Source organism: Phacochoerus africanus, chromosome 6, assembly GCF_016906955.1.
Source record: "Phacochoerus africanus isolate WHEZ1 chromosome 6, ROS_Pafr_v1, whole genome shotgun sequence".
NCBI classification, from domain to species: Eukaryota; Metazoa; Chordata; class Mammalia; order Artiodactyla; family Suidae; genus Phacochoerus; species Phacochoerus africanus.
The window spans coordinates 89,974,371-89,998,670 of record NC_062549.1 but is presented as its reverse complement, the minus strand read 5'-3'; the positions used below and the strand labels follow the sequence as shown (position 1 = coordinate 89,998,670).

At 46.2% G+C, this 24,300-nt stretch overlaps 1 protein-coding gene across 2 annotated transcripts; it reads right to left on the bottom strand.

The window, feature by feature from the left end:
- Positions 1-9,112: 9,112 nt before the first annotated feature.
- LOC125129447 (T-lymphocyte surface antigen Ly-9-like) lies at positions 9,113-22,874 on the bottom strand. 2 transcript variants are annotated; one of them, XM_047784142.1, is made up of 7 exons: positions 22,738-22,872; positions 22,103-22,295; positions 16,413-16,763; positions 12,884-13,156; positions 12,255-12,596; positions 11,886-12,152; positions 9,113-10,079 (listed from the first exon to the last, which is right to left on the bottom strand). In XM_047784142.1, the coding sequence occupies exons 2-7, from the start codon at positions 22,149-22,151 to the stop codon at positions 10,000-10,002; spliced, it is 1,362 nt and encodes a 453-aa protein (XP_047640098.1). In that variant the 5' UTR covers positions 22,152-22,295; positions 22,738-22,872; the 3' UTR covers positions 9,113-9,999. The 2 variants fall into 2 exon arrangements, with proteins under 2 accessions (XP_047640098.1, XP_047640100.1); XM_047784144.1 differs by lacking the exon at positions 9,113-10,079 and having other exon boundaries at positions 11,855-12,147; positions 22,738-22,874.
- Positions 22,875-24,300: the final 1,426 nt, after the last annotated feature.

The window sequence follows — 24,300 nt, the reverse complement described above, 5'->3', positions numbered from 1 at the left end:
GATACGACTCCAGATGTGGGAAGAAACACCGAGAGGAAGTCATTTCCTGGACAATAACAGACTAGAAAGACAGGTAGTCCAGAGGCATCTTGCTACTGCTAACAGGGTCTAGTCTAATAATAGCAGGTTGAGTGGCCTATCAACAAATGCTCACCTGACCTGGGAATGAGCATTCTTAGTGCCATGGGACTAATCGGTCACAAAATGCCTCTCAAACCTAGGTCAAAATTAAGATCAAAAGGAAGGGATTGTAAAATAAAGAATGCTGCCCACCATTCAGTTCTACAAGAATCAAGTAATTAGCCTTTGTAGTCATGGACCTAAAATACACCCTGAAAAGAATTCAGGGTGAAGATCAAGATGACGCCTTTTGTGTTCTGGGAAAACGGACAGAACTGGCCCTCGGATAGTTATTTTCAGGAGAAACTTCATATGCATCTGGATTCTTGCATCTCCCCCTTCTTAGAAAAGCACGGAAAGCATTAACTAAGAGGTCTGTACCTTGTGATTAGCAGCAAGGAGATGTGTGCTCGATTGCTCGTACTTAAACCGAATACTCTGGCTTCCCCCTTTATCCCTTCAGAAGAGTTCTCAGAGCTTTCTGAAAAGATGATTTCTCAAGTTTAGATTGAATAAAATTTTCTATTTCTTTCTCAGATTGACTGTGGATTAATTTTTTTGTTGCTGCCATTAGTCTAGGAAGCAAACCATTTTCCTGAGTTCTGTGACCTTTCTAGCAAATTATTGAAGGAAAGAGAGATTGTGCTCAGTTTCTAGAGAGCTGGTCGGATGTACAGGAGGCCCAGACTTGAGACTGGCCTCTGAAGTGGGGCAGTCTTGCCGGACTGAACCCTTGCTTTGTGGGTTGTGACACTAACTCCAGGTAAACCCTGCAAGAGTTGAATTGAATTGTGCGACACCCAGCTAGTGTTGGAGAATTGGTTGGTGTGGGGAAAACGCCACACATTTAGTGTCGGGGGTATTAGTTGTCGAGAGAAAGGAAACAGAGGAGTTTTCCTTTCATTGGTGTAATAGAGAGACATAGGAGATTTTCCTTTTTAGAGGTCAACAATCAAATTATTCCTCAAATAATTTTGCAGCTGTGATGACTACTGTGAAAGGAAGTTTCATGATATCATGATAACCTGTTAGGGGGGATTTTGCTAGGATCAGAGAAGGCTTCCCCAAAGCAGTGAGGATTGAGTGAAGATATAAAGATCAGCAGGAGGAGTTCCCTTCATGGCTCAGCGATTAATGAACCTGACTAGGATCCATGAAGATGTAGGTTCGATTCTTGGCCTCACTCAGTGGGTTAAAGATCTGGTGTTGCTGTGAGCTGCAGAGTAGGTCGCAGACGCGGCTCGGATCTGTCGTTGCTGTGGCTGTGGTGTAGGATGGCAGCTGCAGCTCCGATTCGACCCCTAGCCTGGGAACTTCCATATGCCATGGGCATGGCCCTAAAAAATAAAATTAAAATTAAAAAATAAAATTAAGAATCCTTTTATTTACTTTTGTTTCCTGGTGCTCTAAGTCAGTTTACTCCTTGGTTTTTGTTCAGCCTAGTGTCAACCAAAAAATGCCGGAGGCTGCAAATAAGAAAAGATTTTATTTAGGGTCTCATTTAGGGTTTATTGCAATTCAGGAAACATAGATTTGGATAACCTCAAAAGAGGGCTCTGAAGAAGAAAAAGAATCAGGGGCTTATAAAAATAAAAAGCCACAATGTTGTTGAAAGATGCCTGGTGAAAATTGTGGTTGACTCTGGTAAAAATCAGCAAATGTTTGTCCTAAGGAATCCCGAGTTTTTTTTTAGGGTAGGGGTCCAGTAAGTAGAAAGGCCATCATGAATTATTTTAGGGTGAGTGTCCAGTGAATATCTTGAGTTTCTGGCAGGCGTTCTCGATGACTTCCTTGGAACATTAAGTGGTCAAAAGGTCAGATTCTGTCCAGGCTGGGGTGAGACCCTTTCTTAATGGCCTCCCAGCTCGATTTTAATTAATTAATTAATTGGCTGCATCTGTGGCATGCAGACGTTCCCTGGCCAGGTACTGAACCCCGGCCATGGATCCTTAACTCGCTTGCACCACCAAGTTAGTATCCCCATGGATACTAACCGGATTGGTTTCTTTTGCACCACAATGGGAACTCCAGATTTTTTTTTTTTTTTTTCTGTTTTAGGGCCACTCCCACAACCTACACCACAGCCACAGCAAAATCAAATCTGAGCCGCATCTTCAACCTATACCACAGCTCAGGACAAAGCTGGATCCTTAAGCCACTGAGCAAGGCCAAGGATCAAACCAAGTCCCCATGAATGCTGGTCAGATTTGTTTCCACTGAGCCACAACAGCAACTCTGGAACTCTGGATTTCTTAATTTTAAAATGAGAAAAAAGAAGAAAGAGCCCACATTCCCAAAGGTGGTCAATCACTAATCTGCATTACTTTTGCCAACGTGAAAACTAAGATGAGAAAGACTGAGAGAGAATGAAAAAGAGAAAACAGCTCTGGTGTTATCTATCTCCTCCTGATCCTATAACCATGAGCAAGGAGCTTAGCTTCTCTGAATCTCTGTTTCCTTATCTAGAAAATATAGATCAGAGTTTCTACTTCATAGGTGTACAGTGAGACTAAAGGTTAAAGGTAATCATACATGAAAAGGGATAGCAGAGCATTTTTTTACATAATAATCATTCAACAGGAAGTTCCCTTCATTGCTCAGAGGTAACAAACCCGACTAGTATCCATGAGGATGTGGGTTCAATCCCTGACCTTGCTCAGTGGGTTAAGGATCTGGTGTTGCCGTGAGCTGTGGTGTAGATCACATACTTGGCTTGGATCTGGCCTTGCTGTGGCTATGGTGTAGGCTGGCAGCTGCAGCTCTGATTCGACCCCTAGCCTGGGAACTTCCATGTACCACAGGTGTAGCCCTAAAAAAAAAAAAAAAAAAAGATTAAAAAAAAATCACTCAACAAAACTACCTAGTATTAAGGAAGCCACTGCCTAATCATACGCATTCCATTTGGAGCTGGGCCTCTAGATATTTAAGTATAAGGAGCAATTGAAGACCTGAGAATAGCTCTTAATCAGATAATTAAAATATTGAGACATGTGATAAGTGGTGGCTGACCAGTGCTCACAGACCAAGTGAAGCACGGAACGCTCTCCTCCGTTTCATTCATTCATTCCCACAACCCTTACAGAAGGCTTAAGAGGCTCCAAACTGCTCCCCGCAGCCCTCTCTCCTCGGCTGCTCATTCTGTCTCCGCTTCCTCCTCGCCATGCACGTGTCTTCCACTTTCCCTCGCAGTAGCTGTGCATGCATCTTAGGACCTGCACACACCTCCTCATCCACTCAGGAGCAGCCCTGCTGAGAGACAATAAAGAGGCTTTCTGTTTCTGGAAAAGGTGTTGCAGGCTCGGCCGTCCTGTGGGTACAACTCTGCTGTGCCTCCTCTCGGTCGGTGGACGCTAATCTCTGATATTCTGGTCCTAAGGGATAGCCTGCTCCCTGCTCCCACCTCACTTGGTTCCAGCAAACCCTGTGCAGCTTCCTGCTTCACCTGTTTTCTAGTCAAGTACCTACTGGTCAGACCCTGGCCTGAGGTCCTACCCAGCCCACAATCTCCATTCCTCGCACCTTCCACTTCACTGCGGCAGCCACAGGGCTCTGGAGGGTCCCACCAGAATGTGAGCCTCATGAGGGTGGGAAATTCTTGTCTGATGGCTTCACTGTCTGTCCCCAGAGCCTGGATCAGTGCCACACTTCTCCCATTTAAACCTTACACACACACACACACACACACACACGAAACCTTACATACAGAATTTTGGAGCTGGAAAAGATTCTAAGGATCATGTGATGCAACCTCTTCATTTCACACATGAAGAGAAAACAAGGAGTCCTGGTCTGAAGTTCTGGGTGCCAGGCCTCTGCATGTGGCACCCTGTGAGCAAGTGAAACTGGACTAAGCCCAAAGGCAAAGAACAAAGCTATTCTTCAAGTGACGATCTCATTTAGCAAAGTCAAGCTGAATGTGGGGGAACTGAAATTCTTCACACGCACAGCAACTGGCACCCCTGAGCGTATAGAGTCGTCTGTCCTCAAGGAGAGAAGATAACTTCCACACGGAGGGTCGTGGTGCAAAAGGAAGGTACTAGGTTGCAATGAACCGTCTACATCATAAGTATAGAAGATGCAGGGAAATACTGTTGTCAAGCAACAGAGGCCAAAGGACAGACATAAGAAACTGAAGTTGTTTTGGAAATTTACCAAAAATTCACTCTCAGAGAAGTGGTAGCTCCTCAAGCTCAAACAAAGAGAGAAGCCAAAGTGGTTGGCCGAGTTAGCAGTCACCTGCACCTGTTGTCAGCTGGATACAACCAGGAAGTTGAATGCTATTTCTGAGGAAGTTACTGCTATTTCTGACATAACCCAGGAGGAGATGTGAAGCTGGGATTCCATGATGGTTTGACTCCTTTCCTTGGCCCTGAAGCTTTGAACATCTTTTCTAACTGCTCTGTACCTAATTCAGATTCTTCATCTGTAAACAATGTTAGTATATGCATTGCAAAAAAAGAGAAAGAGAGGGAGAGGAAGAAGGGAGTTCTCTAGTGGCTGAGTGGGTTAAGGATCTGGCATTGTCCCTGCTGCAGCTCAGGTTGCTGCTGTGGCACAGGTTCAATTCCTGGCCTGGGAACTTCCACATGCCATGGATGTGGCCAAAGAAATACTTTTTAAAATTTAAAAGATTTTTTTAATTAAAAAAAAAGGCAAGAGAAGATGTGAAATCAAGGTCACAATGCAAACTAGTGACTTCAGGATTTTCGAAGGCACATAATAAGTCCTGGGTCAGCTCGCTGCTGCCCCCTCCTGGTAACAGGTGGCAAACCATGCACAAAGTCAGCCAATTTAAAAAAAATTTTTATGGTAGTTAATTTACAAGGCTGTAATAATTTCTGCTGTGCAAAAAAGTGACACAGTCATACATACACACATATCCATTCTCTCTCATACTCTTTTCCCAAATAGATTATCACAGAGTACTGGGTAGAGGTCTCTGTGTTATACAGCAAGTCCCTATTGGCCAATCATTTCATATACCTCAGTGTGCATAAGCCAATCACAAGCCCCTAGTCCATTCCTCCACCCCCCACACCTGTCCCCTTTGGGACAGTTATTTTTGTGTTTGCTTTTTCAATGAAATACAAAGCCCTATGAAAATATCTGTACATTAAGCTTCATGAGCCCTGGGGGAAAAATGCAGTATTTCCATGGAGTAAAACTTGCAAATTGTATCTACTTCTTAAATCTTTCTGAGGGAAGAATATTGAGGTAACATGATCAGAAAGGGAGCAGTAAAAGAACACAGAGAAAAGAAGGCAAAATATAATTGCTATAGAAAAAAAAAACTTACCAAAGAAATCTGATAAGAATTATGAGAGAGAAGATATGTATACTCTGGGATTTTGTGTCCATTTCTGAACTTTATTATTACTTCAAATTTTTAAATAAACATCAGCAAAAGTGTGAATACTCCCCAACTAGACCCTACTCACTGTGGTGGAAACAAACAGAAATAGTTGTGTTCCTTTCCCCGCAAAGATTTTAGTTCATTCATTTGTTGTTGTTGTTGTTTTTCATTGATCGACTCACTCGAGAAACATTTAGTGAGTGCCTAGTATGCTATGACCAAGAAAGAGATAAATAAGGCATGACCTCTAACCTCAAAGAACTCTTCGTCTAATGGGAAAAACAAATGGGTCAAGAAGCAGCTAGCAACTTTTTGATTCTAGGATACCTGACAGTGTCGCGAGACATGTTTCTACAATATTTTCTTAGCCTCTTTGCTGAAAACTCCATCTTGTCCTGCTTTCCTTTACCCCATCTTCCTGCTTGAAAAACATTTGCAGTGCTGGTAAATGACTTAAGCTTAAGAACAAAGACCTAAAGGCATAAGATATTCATAGGGTCAGCTGAATGAGGACATAATGCGTTGGTCTAGGCATGCCCGTTTGCACAGCCTGATATTTCCTCTTAAGAATAAGAGAAAGAGGAACCTCATGGCCCCAAGTGGTTTATAAGGGGTCATTAGCAGAATATGCATTAGCAAAGAGAACCAAGGTGCAAACCTAGGTGCCACGGGTTGCTGCAGATAGGCATGCCGTTTGCAGAAGCACAGTGATGATTCTCTAGAAGCTAATGCCAAGCTTCCTCAAATGCTAATGACAGTTAAATGCCTAAAGATCAGAGTAAAAGCTTAACCATCTACCAGCTATGTGACTTTTAAAATAATAAAAGAATTTTTAAAATAATAATTTAAAAAACCTATATCCTGCACCCATAGCCTCCTCCTCACTTGACTTAATCCCAAAGAGCACAATAAAAGCAGTGTGGTTTCTTGAGGCAGCGTTCTTGGTCCCTGAGACCTTGAGTCCCCTGGTTCCCAACTTTAATTAAGATAAATATCTCTTTGTCTTGTTTTATGTTAACTTTTTCACAACATCTGTTCTTCAGCCCTAAACTGCTCAGCTGGTCTCAGCATGACAGTACCTAGCTTTTAACCTAAGTCCTGATTGGTCTGATTTAAACAGAATCCTAGACTGAAAATCATTCTCCTTCAGAATTTGAAGGCATCTATCTATTGTCCTCTTGCTCCTAGAAACGACTGAAGTTTCATGCCACTCGGACACCCAGTTTTTTGTTTGAGACTCTGATGCGTGTCTTCCAATACCACCAAATAGTTAACTTAATTCTGACACTGTCTACCTGGAGATAGCATGCAATCCCCTAGGTGAAGGGCCCAGTCCCACAAGACAGCCCCCACTTCACACACCAGTCACAAGTCCAGGTTACCTGGACTTCTGACCAACTGGTTATAAACTGGAGATTCCCTCAGTCCCCTCCACAGCTTTGGTTAATTTGCTAGAGTGGCTCACAGAACTCAGAAAAACATTCATTTACATTTACCAGTTTATTATAAAGAATAATATAAAGGATACAGGTGAACAGCCAGAGGATGAGGTACCCACAGGGTGAGGTCTGGAAGAGGAGCTTCTGGGCCAGTGGAACTGAAGTGCTTCACTCTCCCCGCATGTGGAAATGTTCACCCATCTGGATGCCCGTCAAATTTTGTTAATCAAGAATTTCTTATAGAGCTTAATATGCAGCCTCCTTCTCCCCTTCCCAGAGGTTGGTGGATGGGGCTGAAAGTTCTAATGCTAATCACTTGGTCTTTCTGGCGACCAGCCCCATCCTGAGTCACCCCATTAGGATGAACTTAGGTGCCATAGACGGGCTCCTTACCAATGACAAGAAATACTTGTATCACTCAGGAAACTCCAAAGTTTAAGAACTTTGTGGCAGAAACCAGGGACAAAGGTCAAGCACGTTTATTATTCCACAGTGACCTGTTTCCTCTCTGAAAGTTTTGAGAATTTTTCTTCCATTCTTGTTCTTTCTCTATTCACTATCTTGTGACTGGGTAGGGGTGATTTTTTTTCATTCATTATTCTGGAAATCAAATGGGCCCTTTGTGAAAGGGAAACAACAGCCCCAAAGGGTGTCACATGGGCTAAAGCCCATGACACCAAATCTAAAATCAACAGCTAACCTAATTACAGTTAATGACTTTCCCCAGGAATGTAATGTCATCAGCCAGTCTAGAATTTTTTGGCCAGCACTAATGAGGTAATTGGTCACATGGGTTCTCTCCACCCACCCACCCCACATCCTGGCAAAGGAGGAAGAGATCATTTGCTTGATAGACCCTCATCTTCCTTCCTTCCGGTGACTGAAACAACTTCTCTTTTCTTCTGCTGATAATTTCTTTGCCCAACTCTTCTATAAAAAGCCAGTATTTTGCAAAAGGATTTATTCTCTAGATTCTGGCTTAAAAGTCTCTTGTATTTTATTATGGTTCACAAGTCTTATAGTATTAATCTTTTCATATATGCTGGTATTGAAAAACTTTTGGTCTCCGGAGGAGACAGTTTGGGGGGTGGGGGAATGTGCTTGGGCTGTGGGATGGAAATCCTGTGAAATTAGATTGTTATAGTCGTTATTAAAAAAAATAAAACAAGTATAGAAAAAAATTAAATTAAATTAATTTTTTTTTAAAAAAGCCAGTATTTTGAACAAGCCTCGGATTGCCTTTCTATTTACCGGAAATGGATGCTGCCCTATTCGAGAACCCTTGAATAACACCAATCCCATCTTCAAATTTACTTGGTTGAACTTCTTTTTTTAAACACTTTTCAATTTACAGAAATATATTCTTTAGCTCAAAGGGAAAAAAAATGTATTATTTCTTTCTTAAATTTCTCCCCTCTGTTTTCTCTCTTCCATCTTTCTGGAACTTGTGTTTTTCAGGTATTGAGGTTGCCAAGCTGATTCTTTAGCTCTCTTACCCTTCTCTTTTATTTTCATCTCTGTCTTTTTTTTTCTTTTTTTAGAGCCATACCCGAGGCATATGGAAGTTCCCAGGCTAGGGGTCAAAAAGCTACAGCTGCCAACCTACACCACAGCTCATGGCAATGCCGGATCCTTAACCCACTGACCAGGGCCAGGGATCGAACCTGCATCTTCATGGGTGCTAGCTGGGTTCATTACCACTGAGCCACAACAGGAACTCCTTGTCTCTCTGTCTTTTGCTCTGCTTTCTTAGGTCCTCACTTAGTTTTCTTTTTTTTTTAATTACTCAATGAATTTTATTACATTTATAGGTGTACAACAATCACCACAACTGAATTTTATGAGACTGACGCGCTACCTACTGTGCTGACGAAGCACCTATCACAACTAAATTTTATAGCCTTTCCATCCCAAACCCTCAGTGTATCCCCCCAACCCCCAACATGTCTCATTTGGACTCACTTAGTTTTCAAAAAATTCCTTTTTTTTTTGTTTTGTTTATTTCTGTTATCATCTTTTTTAGTTTCTGGAGTTGCTTCTTATTTTGTGATGTTTCAGTTTTTCTTATTTAGCATTCTAGTCCTATTTCTGTTTTTTAAGGTTTCATTTTCTATTTTTTTCCTTCCAGTTTTGAGAAGTAATTGACATACACCACTGTAATTTAAGGTGTACACCGTAATAATTTGACTTACATACATCATTAAATGATTATCACAGTAAGTTTACTGAATATCTATCATCTCATGTACAAAATTCTTTAATACAAGATTAAAGAAATAGAAAAAAAATTTCCTCCTAGTGATGAGAACTCTTAGGATTTACTCTTTTAACTTTTACCTATAACATACAGCAGCATTAACTATATTTACCATGGTGGACATTACATCCCTAGGACTTATTTATCGTACAACTGGCAGTTTGGACCTTTTGTCCTCCTTCATCAAATTCTCCCTTACTGTACCCTCATGCTTCTGGGGACCACAAATCTCTTCTCTTTTTCTATAAGTTTGTCTGTTTGCTTTTGAAGTATAATTAACTGCTTTTGAAGTATAATTAACTAAAACACTATGTTAGTTCCTATTACACAAAATACTGATTTGATATTTTTACACATTTCACAACGATCACCCTGATAATTCTGGTTATGATATATCATCATTCAAAGACATTAAATAGTTCTTAACTATATTTCCCATACTATACACAGCTATCTATCTATGATTAAATTGGTGATCTTTTAAATGCATTTAAACAACCCTGAATCTTATCCCCTCATCCACTTTTACTATTTTTAATATCATATCCAGGGCAGGGATCAAACTGGGGCCCCCAGAGAGAAAAGCCGGATCATTAACCCACTAGGCTGCAGCAGGAACTCCTAAACATATTATTTTAAACAGAAGATATGCAGCAGTTTCTTGGTTGTTTTGAACCCAGCTTGCAAACAAAATCGTTTTCATGCCTTCATCAGTATCACTGTCTCTTATACCAGGAGATGCTGGTATCAGCTCGTGCTCCTTTCTCTCTGTGCACACGACCTTATCTCCATTCTCACCTTCCTCTTCTGGGCTTCTCCACATGTCAAGGTCAAATCTGTTCAATCTGCAAAGCTCCCAGGACCAAAAAGAGGAGAAACTCTTTCCTCCAGGAGCAGGATAGGTAGGAGGCTGGATGAACAATAACCACAGGTTAGGAACTGGGTCAATGAAAAGAAAAGAAACGGGAAGACAGGGAAATAGGGGAAGGAGTTTTCCAGGAAGAAAAGTCAGAGGTGTACGTGGGCTGGAAGTCACTTGAGGAAGCCTGATCCAGGGATGGAGCTGAAATGTCCTCCAGTCCCCACAGAGGAGGAAGGAGAATGTCACTGTTGAGCCAACGATTGTGTTTCTTTGGGTCCCACTATACCCAGCACAGGCTGCTCCCCGAATATTTGTCAGATCCACACTTTGAACACTGATTACAACTGTGTGTTGGAGATGCTGAGAAGGGGAAGCTTGGGCTTTATCACGGTTCAACAGCAAAGACAGACACATACACAAAGGCCATTACCCAGCATGCTCAGTGCTCTCCCCTGTCATTGACAAGGCTTAGCTGCTGATTATGATGATTGCAACTGTGAGATCCCGGAGGGCTGGGAATTTATCCTGGCTGCTTCTTCAATGTATCTTCAATGACTCGAACAACACAGGGCACCTTAAAAATGCTCTGTAGGAGTTCCCATCGTGGCTCAGTAGTTAAAGAATCTGACTAGCAACCATGAGGATGCAGGTTCGGTCCCTGGCCTTGCTCAGTAGGTTAAGGATCCGGTGTTGCCATGAGCTGTGGTGTAGCTCGCAGACGGGGCTTGGATCCTGCATTGCTGTGGCTGTGGTGTAAGCCAGCAGCAGCCTGGGAACCTCCATATGCCACAGGTGCGGCCCTAAAACGCAAAAAACAAAACAACAAAAACGCTCTGTAACTATGTGTGGCTTATGAAGGAAGAGGTGCTAAAACATTTATACCTGAGAGATTGGGCAGACATCATTGGGTTTTAAGCAGAAAAGAAACACAACCATTTCTTTCATTTAGAATGAACCCCCTAGCAGCACAATCAGGAGGATGACTGGGAGGTGAGAGGAGTTAGGAGACCACCGAGGAAGGGAGGCAACGGCAGGGAGCATGGGGAAGACGAGGGCTCTAAGTGATGCCCAGCCTGCTGCCTTTGAAACAGGAAGAAAACAAGGGGGTGGGGAGGAGTTGGGGTGGGGGTGGGGGGGTGGCATCAGTCCTGAGAAGGCTGTGACCCTGAAACAAGCGGCCGAGGACAGCAGGTCCAGGAGCACAGAACTGAGGAGGAGCCCCTGAGCTCAGCAATGGATGCCTTGCGGGGCGAAGCAGCCACGAGGGGTCGAAGTGTGAGTGGCTGGTGAGGAACTGGAGATGGGGAGCAGAGACAATGGTTTCAGAAGTCAGCTGAGATGAGGGGAGGGACAGGATTGTGTTCGGAATAAGGCAGTTTCCTGCCGTGGCCTATGGAAACCCAGAGAGGCCACCCTTGCCCACGAGAGGAGCACAGCCCCAGTTTCTCTCTCAGAGCAGCTCAGGGCAGGGGAAGAGGCTGAGGCTTCCCTGAGGACCCAGACAAGGAGGTGTGGGACCCCCCCTTCCCACCTCGGTGGGCTTTGCAGGACTGAGTGGGGGTGGGGCAAGCACCTCTTCTGGGGGAGTCCCAGCAACGAGCGGGATACCCAGCTGGGTCTGCAGCAAATCCCAGCCCAGGGACCCCGGGGCCAGATAGACATAAGGTGGGCAGAGCAGGATGGTAGCTCCAGAGCCCTTATCTCCTGCCAGCCAGAGACACCCCCTGCTGCCATCTAATCCTGCCCACCTTTTCTGCAGCCACTCCTAGAAGCCCGAGGAAGGCAGGCAGGGATGCTGAGAATCTGGGACCGAATCTGCCTGGGAGAGAGAAGGTCACAGGAGGAAGAAGTTACCTGAGCAGAGAGGCCTGATGGGGATGGAGCCAGAGCTTTGGCTGATGGGGTTCTCCACAGTACAGCGATAGCTATCACTGACCCCAGATCTCCAGGAGATGTTAAGAGTCCTCCCCCCATGTGACACAACTGTCCTCCGGCCAAGGGGGTCCCAGCTGTACTGGACATCCTCTCCAGCCTGGTCCAGCGAGCAGGCCAGGGTGACTAAACAGGTCCCATCCTCCATGATCTGAGAGCTGGCCGTGATACTGGGCTCCTGCAGCTGCTCTGTGCCAAGAAGGGAAGGTGCAAGCTATGAGAAGGCTCTAGTCCGGCCAAGCAGAGGAGAGGAAAGGTCAGAGTTCAAAGGGAGGCCCTCCACCCCCTCACCATAGACACGCAGGGTGAAATCTTTGGTGATGTTGATGGGGGGGTTGTGCAGAGTTATCCAGGCTCTGAAGGGGCCAGAGTCCTGCAGCCTCAGGGGGCTGATCTGAAGAGAGTAGCCATGCTGGGGGACGCTCAGTCGCCTGCTGTAGGGTCCCTGAGTCCCATCAACCAGGATTGGTTTGCCTGCCCGTCCTGGTTGCAAAATAGCAACGAGCCCTCGAGAGCTCCAGGTCACTTTTTCTACCTCCTGCCCCACAGGAACCTCCAGGGGCAGAGTGGCCGACTTCCCAAGGGTGCCAATCACTATCTCCCCCATTGTGTCCTCTCCCAGGATTCCTGGCCCTGAAGACAGAGAGAGAGAAAACCATAGTTTCAGCACCAGTGTCTCCCTGCCCACTGGGGGCAGCTGCAGGTCCCATCCAGCCCCTCCTGCCCAGACCCTCTGGCCTCCCCATCAGCTCCAATGGGTTTCCTCCCTCTCCCCTGACCACACAGACCCACCCCTGGCCCACCCACTCTCTCCAGAGTGTTTGCCCTTCTCCTTGAGGCCTGAAGGGGAGAGGATACTTCCTCCACCTTCCATCCAGGCCAGGGCTGCTGAGCAGGGTGTGTGCTCATTTTCCTGGTACCTGTACATGAAGGTGGCACCAGGACAGGGAGGGAGCTGCTGTTACTGACTGGGTTCTTGACCACGCAGGTAAAGTTCAGAGCACCATCCCCAGGCCTCAGGGAGACACTGAGAACAGACCCTCCATGGGACACAACAGTCCGGGGTCCCAGGGGTGTCCAGCTGTAGGTCACAGTGCCTCTTCTGCTTTCTGCCACGCATGTTAGGATGACGAGGCAGTGTCCATTCCCACTGATCCTGGAGCTCATTGTGACCCGGGGCCGGGCCAGCTGCTCTGTGTGCACCAAAAAAAAGAACAAATTAGGTCTGGAAATTTGGGCCTTCCCTTCACAGGGCAGAAAACAGGAGGCATTGCCACCAATGAATACACATAAGGAACAGCAGAGGCAAAACCTGCCCACATTTCTTCTAGAGCTTTGGGCCTTATAGGGCATGTCATGTAAAATCTTATGGGATTTCCAGAACAACCTTATAAAGTAGGTAGAGAAGGAGTTATATCTACTCTATTTAAGTAATTTGCCCAGAATCTTACCGATTAAGTGATGAATTCAAGACCCCAATCCAGTGGATCCAACCCCAAAACCGAATTCCTACCCCTGTAGGAAATAGATGCCTGTAATAGCATGTAAGGAACTGTGTTGTAATTACATCTTTTCCCAGTAGGGGGCTCTGCAGCCTAGGCTGAGCCTCCTGTTGCTGAAGAAGATTCCCAAGGGATGTAGCTCTGTCTCCCAGGTTTCTCCTATGCCCTTGTGCTGTCTTCAGCCTCCAGTCCATCCCCACTTCCCCCAGCACCAGGCACCCAGGTATTCTCCTTAAGGTATCCATACTGTCATTATTTGCCCACCAGCCTCCTTAGGCCAGAACCAGGGGGATCTAGGGGCGGCATCAAGAGCAGTTGCAGGAGTTCCCATCCTGACTCAGCAGAAACGAATCTGACTAGGAACCATGAGGATGCAGGTTCGATCCCTGGCCTCACTCAGCGGGTTAAGGATCCGGCATTGCCACGAGCTGTGGTGTAGGTTGCAGACATGGCTTGGATCTGGCATTGCTGTGGTTGTGGTGTAGGCCGGCAGCTCTAGCTCCAATTAGACCACTAGCCTGGGAACCTCCATATGCCACAGGTGCAGCCCTAAAAAGCAAAAAAAAAAAAAAAAGAAGAAGAAGAAGAAGAACAGTTGCAGACAACAGGCAATCAGGACAGGCTCAGAAAATTTACAGGGCTTGGGGGACTCTGCCCTGTTTTGGGGCCTCTGCCCTGGGGCTTACCTGATGGTAGCCCAGGGGCAGCTCAACTATGCAAAATAGGACCACACAGCCCCGAATGTCCACTGGGAGAAGGCAAGCTGGACATATCCACTGCTGAGTAACTCTGCTGCCTCACCCCAGTATGTCTTCCATAGCCCAGGCCCTGGGATCTCAGCCCTTCCCCTGTGACCCCTTCTGCAGGCCCTTTTCTCCTCAGTGTCCTCTCTGGCTCAGGCAGATGAATACAGCAATGCATGAGAAACCCAGGGTACAGCATCAGGGTACCTGTGCTCTATTCCCAGCTCTGCCACTTTCTATCTCTCTGTCATGGGTATGTCATTTTTCCTCCCTGACACTCAGTCTCCTTAGCCTATAAATAAAAACCCCTTCTCTGGAGTTCCCATTGTGATTCAGCAGATTAAGAACTAACATAGTGTCCACAAGGATGCAGGTTTGATCCCTGGCCTCGCTTGGTGGGTTTAGGATCTGGTGTTTCTGTAAGCTCCGGTGTAGGTCACAGATGTGGCTCAGATCTGGCATTGACATGGGCTTCTGCTACAGCTCCACTTCGACCCCCAGCCTGGGAACTTCCGTATGCCCAAGATGCGGCCCTAAAAAGAAAAGGGGGAAGAAAAAAAAAAAAAAAGACCTTTCTTGCTTGCTATCAAAGCCTCCGGTGACTCGGGAAACTCCCTGTGAAGGATGAAAATATGGCCTCTTATCACTACTCTTGCCCCAGGAGCCCTCTCTGGAAGACCCCACCTCTGATTGGTTAGCACAGAATTGTATCCTGCCCAGAATCCACACTGAGCTCATCCTGCCTGAACAACCATCATCATGGGGCTCTCCCACCACCTCTGGGGTGAACAATCCTGGCCCAGGTCCCAGCAGCCCCCACCCAGTGTTCCCTTGCTCTGTCTGAGGTACAGGGCATAACCATCCAGGCCAATTTATGGCAGAAATACTGCCCCCCCCAACCAGGAGTTCCTGCTGTGATGCAGTGGGGTTGACAGAATCTCTGGAGCATTGGAACATAGGTCCAATCCCCGGCCTGGCACAGAGGGTTAAAGATCCAATGACTGTGGCTTGGATCTGATCCCTGGCCTGGGAACTTCCATCTGCATGGGGCAGCCAAAAAAGAAAAAAAAAAAAAAAAAAAAAAAAAAAGCTTTCCCCCCAACCATGTGAACCTAACTGGGGCAATTCCATCATCCCCCGCTTAAAAAAAAAAAAAAAAAGTCCTCATCTCATAGGAATATTTCTTGTCACATAACTCAGGGAAATATCTGAGAAGGTTCTCCACCTTCCCTCCATTGCTTAGCTTCCCTGTGCTCATCATCACTCATCATCAGTACCTTTCCTGCTACCTACTGTAGGGGAACAGCTCTGCCATGGCATCCTGGCAACCTTGCCATCCATAGAATCCTTGTTCCTCAGGCAAGGACTGGAGCCACAGTTAATCTGAGTCTTGCAAAGTGCCTTGTGATCTTCCCAGAACACGGGAAGAGGATGGCCTGTGAGGTGTTACCTTGAAACCATCTCCCACGGGCCTCCCACTCATCCTCCTGGGAGGCCGTCAAGAGATGGTTTCTCACAAGGCGTGGAGCTTCCTGCTCCACCCCCGCAGAGACTATAAAATCTCTTCTCTCTAATCTAAAATTGGTTTCTCAGCAACTCCCATTGCGGTCAGCAGACCCCTTTTGTTTCAGTGTCATCCTTTCTGGGGTGTGAGATGAGGACCCAGGGGCCACGCTCCCTCTCACTGTCTCTATAAGCCGCCTGAGTCTAAAAGTGCCCTATTGTGTTTTCACCGGCCAGTCTTGCTCCTGCGTGTGCCTGGCACACATCCCTCCCTGTCTACGTTGAAGTTTCCCCTATGAAAGCAATTGTTTAAGGAATATGATAATAGCGTCTTCACATATTTGTACAGAGCTTTACAACGCTCTTTCGCATGAATTTTATTCTCACAGAAAGTAGTGTTCTGTGGTAGCAAGGAGGAAGCTCAAGGCCACACAACGAGCTTGTGGCAGAACCCAGTTCTCAGGGCTTGAAATCCAGACCCAAAGGTTCTGCTGCAATTGGTCTGGGACATGTCCTGGGCCTTGGCATTTTTCAGGACATTCTCTTAGGCAACTCTTTGTGGTTTTCGCAGTGCGCTTATATTAGTCTTGTCATTAGAAAGAAAATTTTAAATGCTACTAAAAGGGAAACGGGAAAGGCTATAAAATGGCTGAAAGGTGACACCACACACACACACCTGTCGCCATTTCCCTGGAACTCACCATAGACATTCAGACTGTACTCCCACGTGTGGGTGATGTGAGAATTCCGCAGATTAATGTGGGCTCGGTAGGGCCCTGCATCTTCCCAGCTCAGGTGGCTGATCTGCAGGGAGCGGCCTGGGCCCACCACACTCAGACGATCCCAGTACCTCGTTTCCGCCTGGTAAAATATGTCTGGCCCTCCAGCTTCTTCCAAGGTTACCGTGGCTATGGCCCCAGGGACCGAACGACACATCCAGAAGATGCTCTCCACCTGCTGCCCAACCGGAAGCGTCAGGGGTAGAGTAACAGACCCCCCTAGGGTCCCGGTTACCACCACAGGAGCCGAGTCCACTCTGGAAACACCTGGTCCTACAGACACAGAACAGAGGCCTCAGAGGTCACCTGTTACTTTGGAGGCTCACAACAGGCCTGAGAGAGAGAGTCAAGGCAATGATTATTATTCCTACTTTATAAGTGAGAAAACAGAGACCCACAGAATTTAGGTGTCTTGCTCAAGATTACATAGTTAGTTAGAGACAGAACTAGAACACACATTCAGAGAATAGGACAGAACTCACTTAGCTCAGCCCATCCACAGCACAAAATGCCTTGCAGCATCACCATAATTGCTGGTTTGTGGCAACTTTTGAAATGAAACCAGCTCCTCTGAGGCCCAGCCAATTGTACCAATTTCTGCTGCACAGCAAAGTGACCCAGTCATACATACATACATTATATTTATGTGTGTGTGTGTGTGTGTGTGTGTGTGTGTATGTTCCTTTTCTTATATTATCTTCTATCTTGGTCTATCCTAAGAGACTGGATATAGTTTCCTATGCTATACTGTAGGATCTCATTGCTTATTACTTATGTAATAGTTTGCATCTACTAACCCCAAACTCCCGGTCCATCCCATTCTCTGCCCCTTCCCCCTTGGCAACCACATGTCTGTTCTCCATGTGTGTGAGTCTGTTTCTGTTTTGTAGATAGGTTCATTTGTGCCATATTTTGGGGTGGTATTTTATTTATTTTTTGTTATTTTAAAAAAATGTTTTATTATAGTATAGTTGACTTACTATGTTGTACCAGTTTTTGCTGTGCAGCAGAGTGACCCAGTCATACATAGATTTATACATTCTTTTTCTCATATAATTTCCATCATGTTCTCTCAAAAGAGATTGGATACAATTCCCCATGCTGTACAGTAGGACATCATTGCTTATCCCTTTTAAATGTAATAGTTTGCATCTACTAACCCCAAACTCCTAGTCCATCCCATTCTATCCTCCTCCTTGGCAACCACAAGTCTGTGAGTCTGTTTCTGCTCTGTAGATGGGTTAATTTGTGCCATGTTTTAGATTCCAGATATAAGTGATGTAATATGGTATTTGTCTTTCTCTTTCTGACTTACTTCACTTAGTATGAGAATCTCTAGTTGCATCTATGTTGCTGCAAATGGCATTATTTCATTCTTTTTTATGGCTGAGTAGTATTCCATAGTATAGGTAACACATCTTCCTAATCCATTCTTCTGTCAATGTACATTTAGGTTGTTTCCATGTCTTAACTATTGTGAACAGTGCTGCAATGAACTTTGGAACGCATGTATCTTTCTGAATTATGGTTTTCTCTGGAAATATATGCCCAGGAGTGGGATTGCTGTATGATACTTTAGTTCTATATTTAGTTTCCTGAGGAACCTCCATACTGTTCTCCATAGTGGTTGTACCAGTTTACATTCCCACCAACAGTGTAGGAGGGTTGGGAACATATCTTTCTAGAGCAGGAGAGCTAACGCGGGGCTGATCAAGCCAGGTTAAGTGTGGTCTGCGGGACAGTCATTTGAATATCAGCTTATAATTCACTTGAGAGAAGAAAGTAACACCAGGGACAACTGCCTAAATTTAAACCCTTGCTCTGTTAGGTACTAACTGTGTGATCTTGGGCAGATTACTCAACCTCTTGGAATCCTGGTTTTCTCACCTGTGAAATTGGGAATATCATCTTCCAGGATTTTTTGAGTGTTAAATGAGATAACGCAAGTAAACACCTCACAATTGGTATTATTAAAGATACTTAATGTCATTGGAGTAAGTTGGTGATTGCATCTTTTTTGCATATTCACTAAAAGTAGTCCGTGCTCTTATAGAGGAAAAAAACAAACAAATTCATAAATGGTTCAACCCATCTCTATTTTTGCAATGCAGACACACAGTCCCCTAGAAGCAGAAAGTCTGAAACTAATTCAGGTCTGCTGCGTAGTTATTTACAGAAAAAAAAAAAAGCTGCCTGGCCCAGGAAGGGATCCAAGTTCTGATTCAAACTGGAATCCAGAAGCGCTGGCTGCATCACTGATTCCTAGGCCAGGTGGTGAGGTTTTTTGGCCAAAAGTTGAAGTGAGAAGTCCTGTGATAGTGGCTGTGGTGACAAGGTGTGGGAAAATTGTTGCTGTCTTGTTAGACGGGGCACTTCACAGGGGGGAAGTATGGCACCCTGTGTGCCCACCCACCACAGAATCCCCTTGACAGGCTGGTGTTCATTTCTTCCATGGTACCATTCTGGCTCCACCTAGAGGATCATGCAAGGCGGCTGAAAGCAGGCTGGAGGTACTGGCACCAGTTGGACCTTCCTCACCCCAAGCTGGCCCAGGACCTCAAGTTCAGCCTGGAGGAATTCCACCTTGACCAAGAACTAACCTTGTCCACTTGAGTTCAGTAACTCATTAAGCCTAGTTCAGTGCTGCTTCCTTTCTGGAGCTTTGGCTGCACGGCGTATTTCTAGCCTGGCCTTTGTCCCTCCAGTCTAGCCATGCCTTTGTCCTGGTTACCTCTGCCTGTGCTTTTGTTGGCTTGTTCAAAGATTTTACTTCATTTTGCCACATACAAATAGCTGTGTTGTTTATATTTCCCCATAGTTCATGAACTCCCCCAAGGACAGGAGAAAGTAGAAAGAAATTCCTATCTAAGCAATGAAGGAAAGTAAGGCTGATGGTTTAACCGTGAGGTTAGGTGCAATGGGATGTATGCAGAGCTTCCTTTTCTGAATCCTATTTCTGGATTCAAGTGAGGGAAAGAGACACAAGGAATCTGATTAAGGACATGAATCCCCAGCTCCAGACACTTTGCCAAAAACGTTAAGTGCATTATTTTATTTAAAACCTCCCTACAAACTAGTAAGATATGCATTTTTTGTTTGTTTTGTTTTGTTTTAAGGTACGTATTCTTAGTCTCACTTCACAGATGAAGACCATTGAGGCTCAAAGCATTTAAGAAACTTACTTGCCCAGAGTCAGCAGCTAGGAAGCAGCAGAGTCCAGATGAAACCCAAGTTTGCCTGACCCCAAAGCTGATGCTCTGTTGAATTGTGCTACCAGGAGTAGGATTGCACCACACTTAATTCCCCCCTGGGTGCCACTACCCCCCCGGGCGCCCTACCCCCACTGTACACACAGTGTAGGACCTGAGGCCTGAGGCCCCCATAGATGTTTCGAGAATTGAACCAAAGAAATATGATTTCTTTCTTTTTTTTTTTTTTTGGCTGCATGCATGGCATATGGAAGTTCCCAGACCAGGGATCAAATTCCATGCCACAATGCAGCAATGCTGGATCCTTAACTCATTTCAGTGGCCCAGGGATTGATCCCATGCCACCTCAGAGACAATGTTGGATCCTTAGCTCACTGCACCACAGCAGGAACTCCAAATATGAATCTTTATTTTTGTCTTTTTAGGGCTGCACCCATGGCATATTGAAGTTCCCAGGCTAGGAGTCGAATCAGACTGTAGCTGCCAGCCTACACCACAGTCACAGCAAGGTGAGATCTGAGCCGCGTCTGTGACCTACACCACAGCTGATGCCAGTGCTGGATCCTTAACCCACTGAGTGAGGCCAGGGATAGAACCCGAGTCCTCGTGGATACTAGTAGGGTTTACTACCACTGAGCCATGACAGGAATTCCCCAAATATGAACATTTTTTAAGGCAAGACTGTCTCACCCATTGTTTTTTGCCATGTGCCCAAGGGATACAGCCGAGACAGGGACCTCCAAGGCCTGGGCCTGCACACTATAGAGAAAGGAAAGCTCGCAGAAGTGCTTTCTCTGTGGGGGGAAAGGAAAGTGGGGACAAGGGGAACCTTCCAGGAATCCAGCCTCTGAGTTTCAATACTGTGACTCTGGCTGGGGACACTGTGGTTTTCCAAGTTTCCTCTTTGCTGTGTTGCATTCCCACAGCTGCACTGTGCTGACTTCCATTTTCACAGACCACCTGCCATGTGCCAGAAGGTGTCACCTAATCAATCTCTCAGTCCATCAACTGTAAAGTGGCCGTAACCCTATCTGCCTTATCTATATCAAAAGATTGTCACGGGGGTCAGATTTTTTTTTTAATTTTATTTTATTTTTTATTTTTTTGTCTTTTTTGCTATTTCTTTGGGCCGCTCCCGCGGCATATGGAGGTTCCCAGGCGAGGGGTCTAATTGGAGCTGTAGCCACTGGCCTACGCCAGAGCCACAGCAACGCGGGATCCGAGCCGCGTCTGCAACCTACACCACAGCTCACGACAACGCCGGATCGTTAACCCACTGAGCAAGGGCAGGGACCGAACCCGCAACCTCATGGTTCCTAGTCGGATTCGTTAACCACTGCACCATGACGGGAACTCCTCCAGATTTTTTTTTTTTTTTAATTTGAGTAAAAGTTCTTTCTAAAATGCCATGTTTTGGAGTTCCCGTCACGGCTCAGCAGAAATGAATCTATCATCCATGAGGACGCAGGTTCAATCCCTGGCCTTGCTCAGTGGGCTAGGGATCCAGTGTTGCCGTGAGCTGTGTTATAGGTCACAGATTCTACTTGGATCCCGTGTTGCTGTGGCTGTGGTGTAGGCCCGCAGCTACAGCTCCAATTCAACCCCTAGCCTGGGAACTTCCATATGCCGCTGGTGCAGTCCTGAAAAGACTAAATAAATAAATAAATAAAATGCCAAGTTTTAAACACATCTAAGGGATTCTATAGCAGGCTTTAGGGGATCCCCTAAAGGCTAGAGTGGGGACCACCTTGAGGGCAGGTGACCCTGATAACCAGGGCAAGCCTGTTTCTTCCCGAAGGAGAATGAAAGTTAAAGCTTGAAACTCTGGAGACAAAGAGCAGAGCCTGGCTCCTCACCGTGGGTTTCTTAAGAGCTTTGTTGCCCTGGCCTCCAGTTCCCAAGCCTGTCTCCTGCCACCACTCAGGTCCTTGGGGGTGAAATGAGCACTGAGAACCCAGAGGGACAGGAAGAGCCACGAGGTTCAAGATCCCCTACTGATGTCATTTATGGGGTAGGAAAGCCCAATTCACGATGAGAGCTAATTCTCAAGGGGCTGGTGGGACAGGGAGGAAGGGGAAAAAGACATAGAGGACCATGCTTGAAATGGCAAGATGCAGATGGGTGTGACAGACCCTCCATCTCATTATCCCCTCTGTGAGTCTGTCTGGGGACATCCAGCCTCCTTGTGACTCACAAGCAGAAGAAATGTGAGGGTGATGCAGGCACAATTTGGATTTGCATGGTCTGAGACAACAGCGCGCACCCCATGCACACACACACACACACACACACACCCTGGTTCCCAGGGAGGCAGCCTCTTCGGTGACAATTACCCATTGCTGGAGAAACCCAGCTTGCAGGCAGGTGGAGGTGCCCGGAAGGTAGTGGCAGGGCTAGACTCACCAGTGAGAAGACCAAGGAGGAGTGAGAACCACAGCAGAGAACGGCCCATAGTATGCACCAGCAGACCGGCCTGCCTCACAACAGCTGATGGACGGTGCGTATGTAAATGTCAGCCCACAAATATTTCTCGTTTTTAGCGTTCTCCGCTTCAATCACATGTGTTTTTGAGTCACAGGATGTGAAAAAAGGGGACCTGAAAGAAAGAAGTGTGAGAGGCACCAGAGTGAGCCATTTAAAAGCCAAAGCTGACAAAGTTGCAATCTTGCTTTAAATGCTTCCAAGGTCCCCCATCCCCCACAAGGTAAGTCCAGGGTCAGAGTTCTGGTGAATGAAACCCTTCAGGATCGACTGGCTTCCTGTCAACCTCTTGGACTCATATTGTGTCACCAAGTCTCACATCTTGGCCACCTTATGATTTCTCACTGTTAGAATTTGGCTCCTTACTGGACTGCCCTAGCCCCTGCCTCCTGCCCCACCTACCTTCCCCTAATACCCCCCTGCCAGAGTCATCACTTCTTAGGAAAGGCTTCCCTGAAACCCCAGGCTGGAACAGGTGTGCTCTTCTGGGCCTCTCAGGTCCCCATGCTCACCTCTGCTCTAACACCTGTCCTGCTGTACCATAAACATCTGCTTACCTGCATCCTCTTCCCAGTAGACTCTCAGTCCCTGGAGGGTAGGACCGACTTTCTTCATCTTTCGATCCCAAGTGACCAGCTTGGTATCAGCATATAGTAAGGGCTTAGTAAGGGCTTAGTTCCTACATGCTTGGTAAGCGCATGGGCAGACATGCAGGCAGAGAAGAGAGTGCTCAGCATGGCCCACGGATGAAAATGTGGAAAGGACCAGCTGACTGTAACTTCTTTAGCACAGAAACAAGGCTGGGAGTTCCTGTCATGGCTCAGTGGTAATGAACCTAACTAGTATCCATAAGGGTGCGGGTTTGATCCCTGCCCTTGCTCAGTGGGTTAAGGGTCCAGCATTTCTGTGAGCTGTGGTGTAGGTCACAGACATGGCTCAGATCTTGTGTTGCTGTGGCTATGATATAGGCTGGCAATTGCAGCTCCGATTTGACCCCTAGCCTGGGAGCTGCAGTCCTAAAAAAAGACTTAACTGCAGTTCTTAAAAAAAAAAGAAAAGAAAAGAAAAAGAAACAAGGGACAAGACTTTTGGGACCACCCCTACCTCCGACCATGAAGGACTAAATCGGATATTATTTTGTTACCTTTCACTTTGTGTGGTTGAGGGGGTTTTGGAAAAAGTCCTGATCCATGGGTTGATGGAGAGGGGAGAGCTGGGCAAGTAGGGAGCTCCCCTCCCTACCTCTCCCCTCCAAAGGGTCCGATGGCTTTGCAAGGCTGTGCAGTCTCCACTAACATCTCCATGAGGGTATGATTGTGGCTAGTGTCGTCTATCTGCTCCTTTACTCCTCACACTTTGCAAAGCATCTCCGTAGCCCTCAGTGTATAGAGGACAGGTGCCACAACAAAGCTGGAAGAGAATCCATGTTGCTTTTAAGACGGTCACCCACAACCTCCCATGGGTCACATCCTATAGGCCCTTTGGTCCTTATGTTACCTCTTGGTGGAATTTTTTTTTTAACGTCTTTCTTCCTTTCTTTCTTTCTTCCTTCCTTCCTTCCTTTCTTTCTTCCTTTCCTTTCCTTTCCTTTCCTTTCCTTTCCTTTCCTTTCCTTTCCTTTCCTTTCCTTTCCTTCCCTTCCCTTCCCTTCCCTTCCCTTCCTTCCTTCCTGTCTGTCTTTTTTTAGGGCCACACTCATGGCATATGGAGGTTCCCAGGCTCAAACTGGAGCCATAGCCGCTGGCCTACACCACAGCCACAAGCAATGCGGAATCAGAGCCACATCTGCGACCTACACCACAGCTCACAGCACTGCCGGATCCTTAACCCACTGAGTGAGGCCAGGGATCAAACCTGTATCCTCATGGATGCTAGTCAGATTCGTTTCTGCTGAGCCATGACGGGAGCTCCAACTTGGTGGAATTTGACATTGGAACTTGGTGGAGGTTGACATTTGAAACCCTCTCTTGGAGAAGCTCCAAGATGCTACTCTCACTGGGTTCTCCTCACTCATTTATTAAACACACACACCACACACACACACACACATGGGCTCCTGCTGAGATCCTCAAGGGCACCATGCTGGGACTGGGGGGTTTAAAGATGAAAGGAAGCCTGGC

Bases quoted from the DNA above. Each gene is read 5' to 3' on its own strand.
- LOC125129447 (XM_047784142.1), bottom strand. From the start codon at position 22,151: ATGGGCCGTTCTCTGCTGTGGTTCTCACTCCTCCTTGGTCTTCTCACT. The intron at 16,764-22,102 runs GTGAGTCTAGCC...CTGTGTCTGTAG, and splicing joins CCTCCTTGGTCTTCTCACTG to GACCAGGTGTTTCCAGAGTG. The intron at 13,157-16,412 runs GTGAGTTCCAGG...TGGTGCACACAG, and splicing joins GTACAGTCTGAATGTCTATG to AGCAGCTGGCCCGGCCCCGG.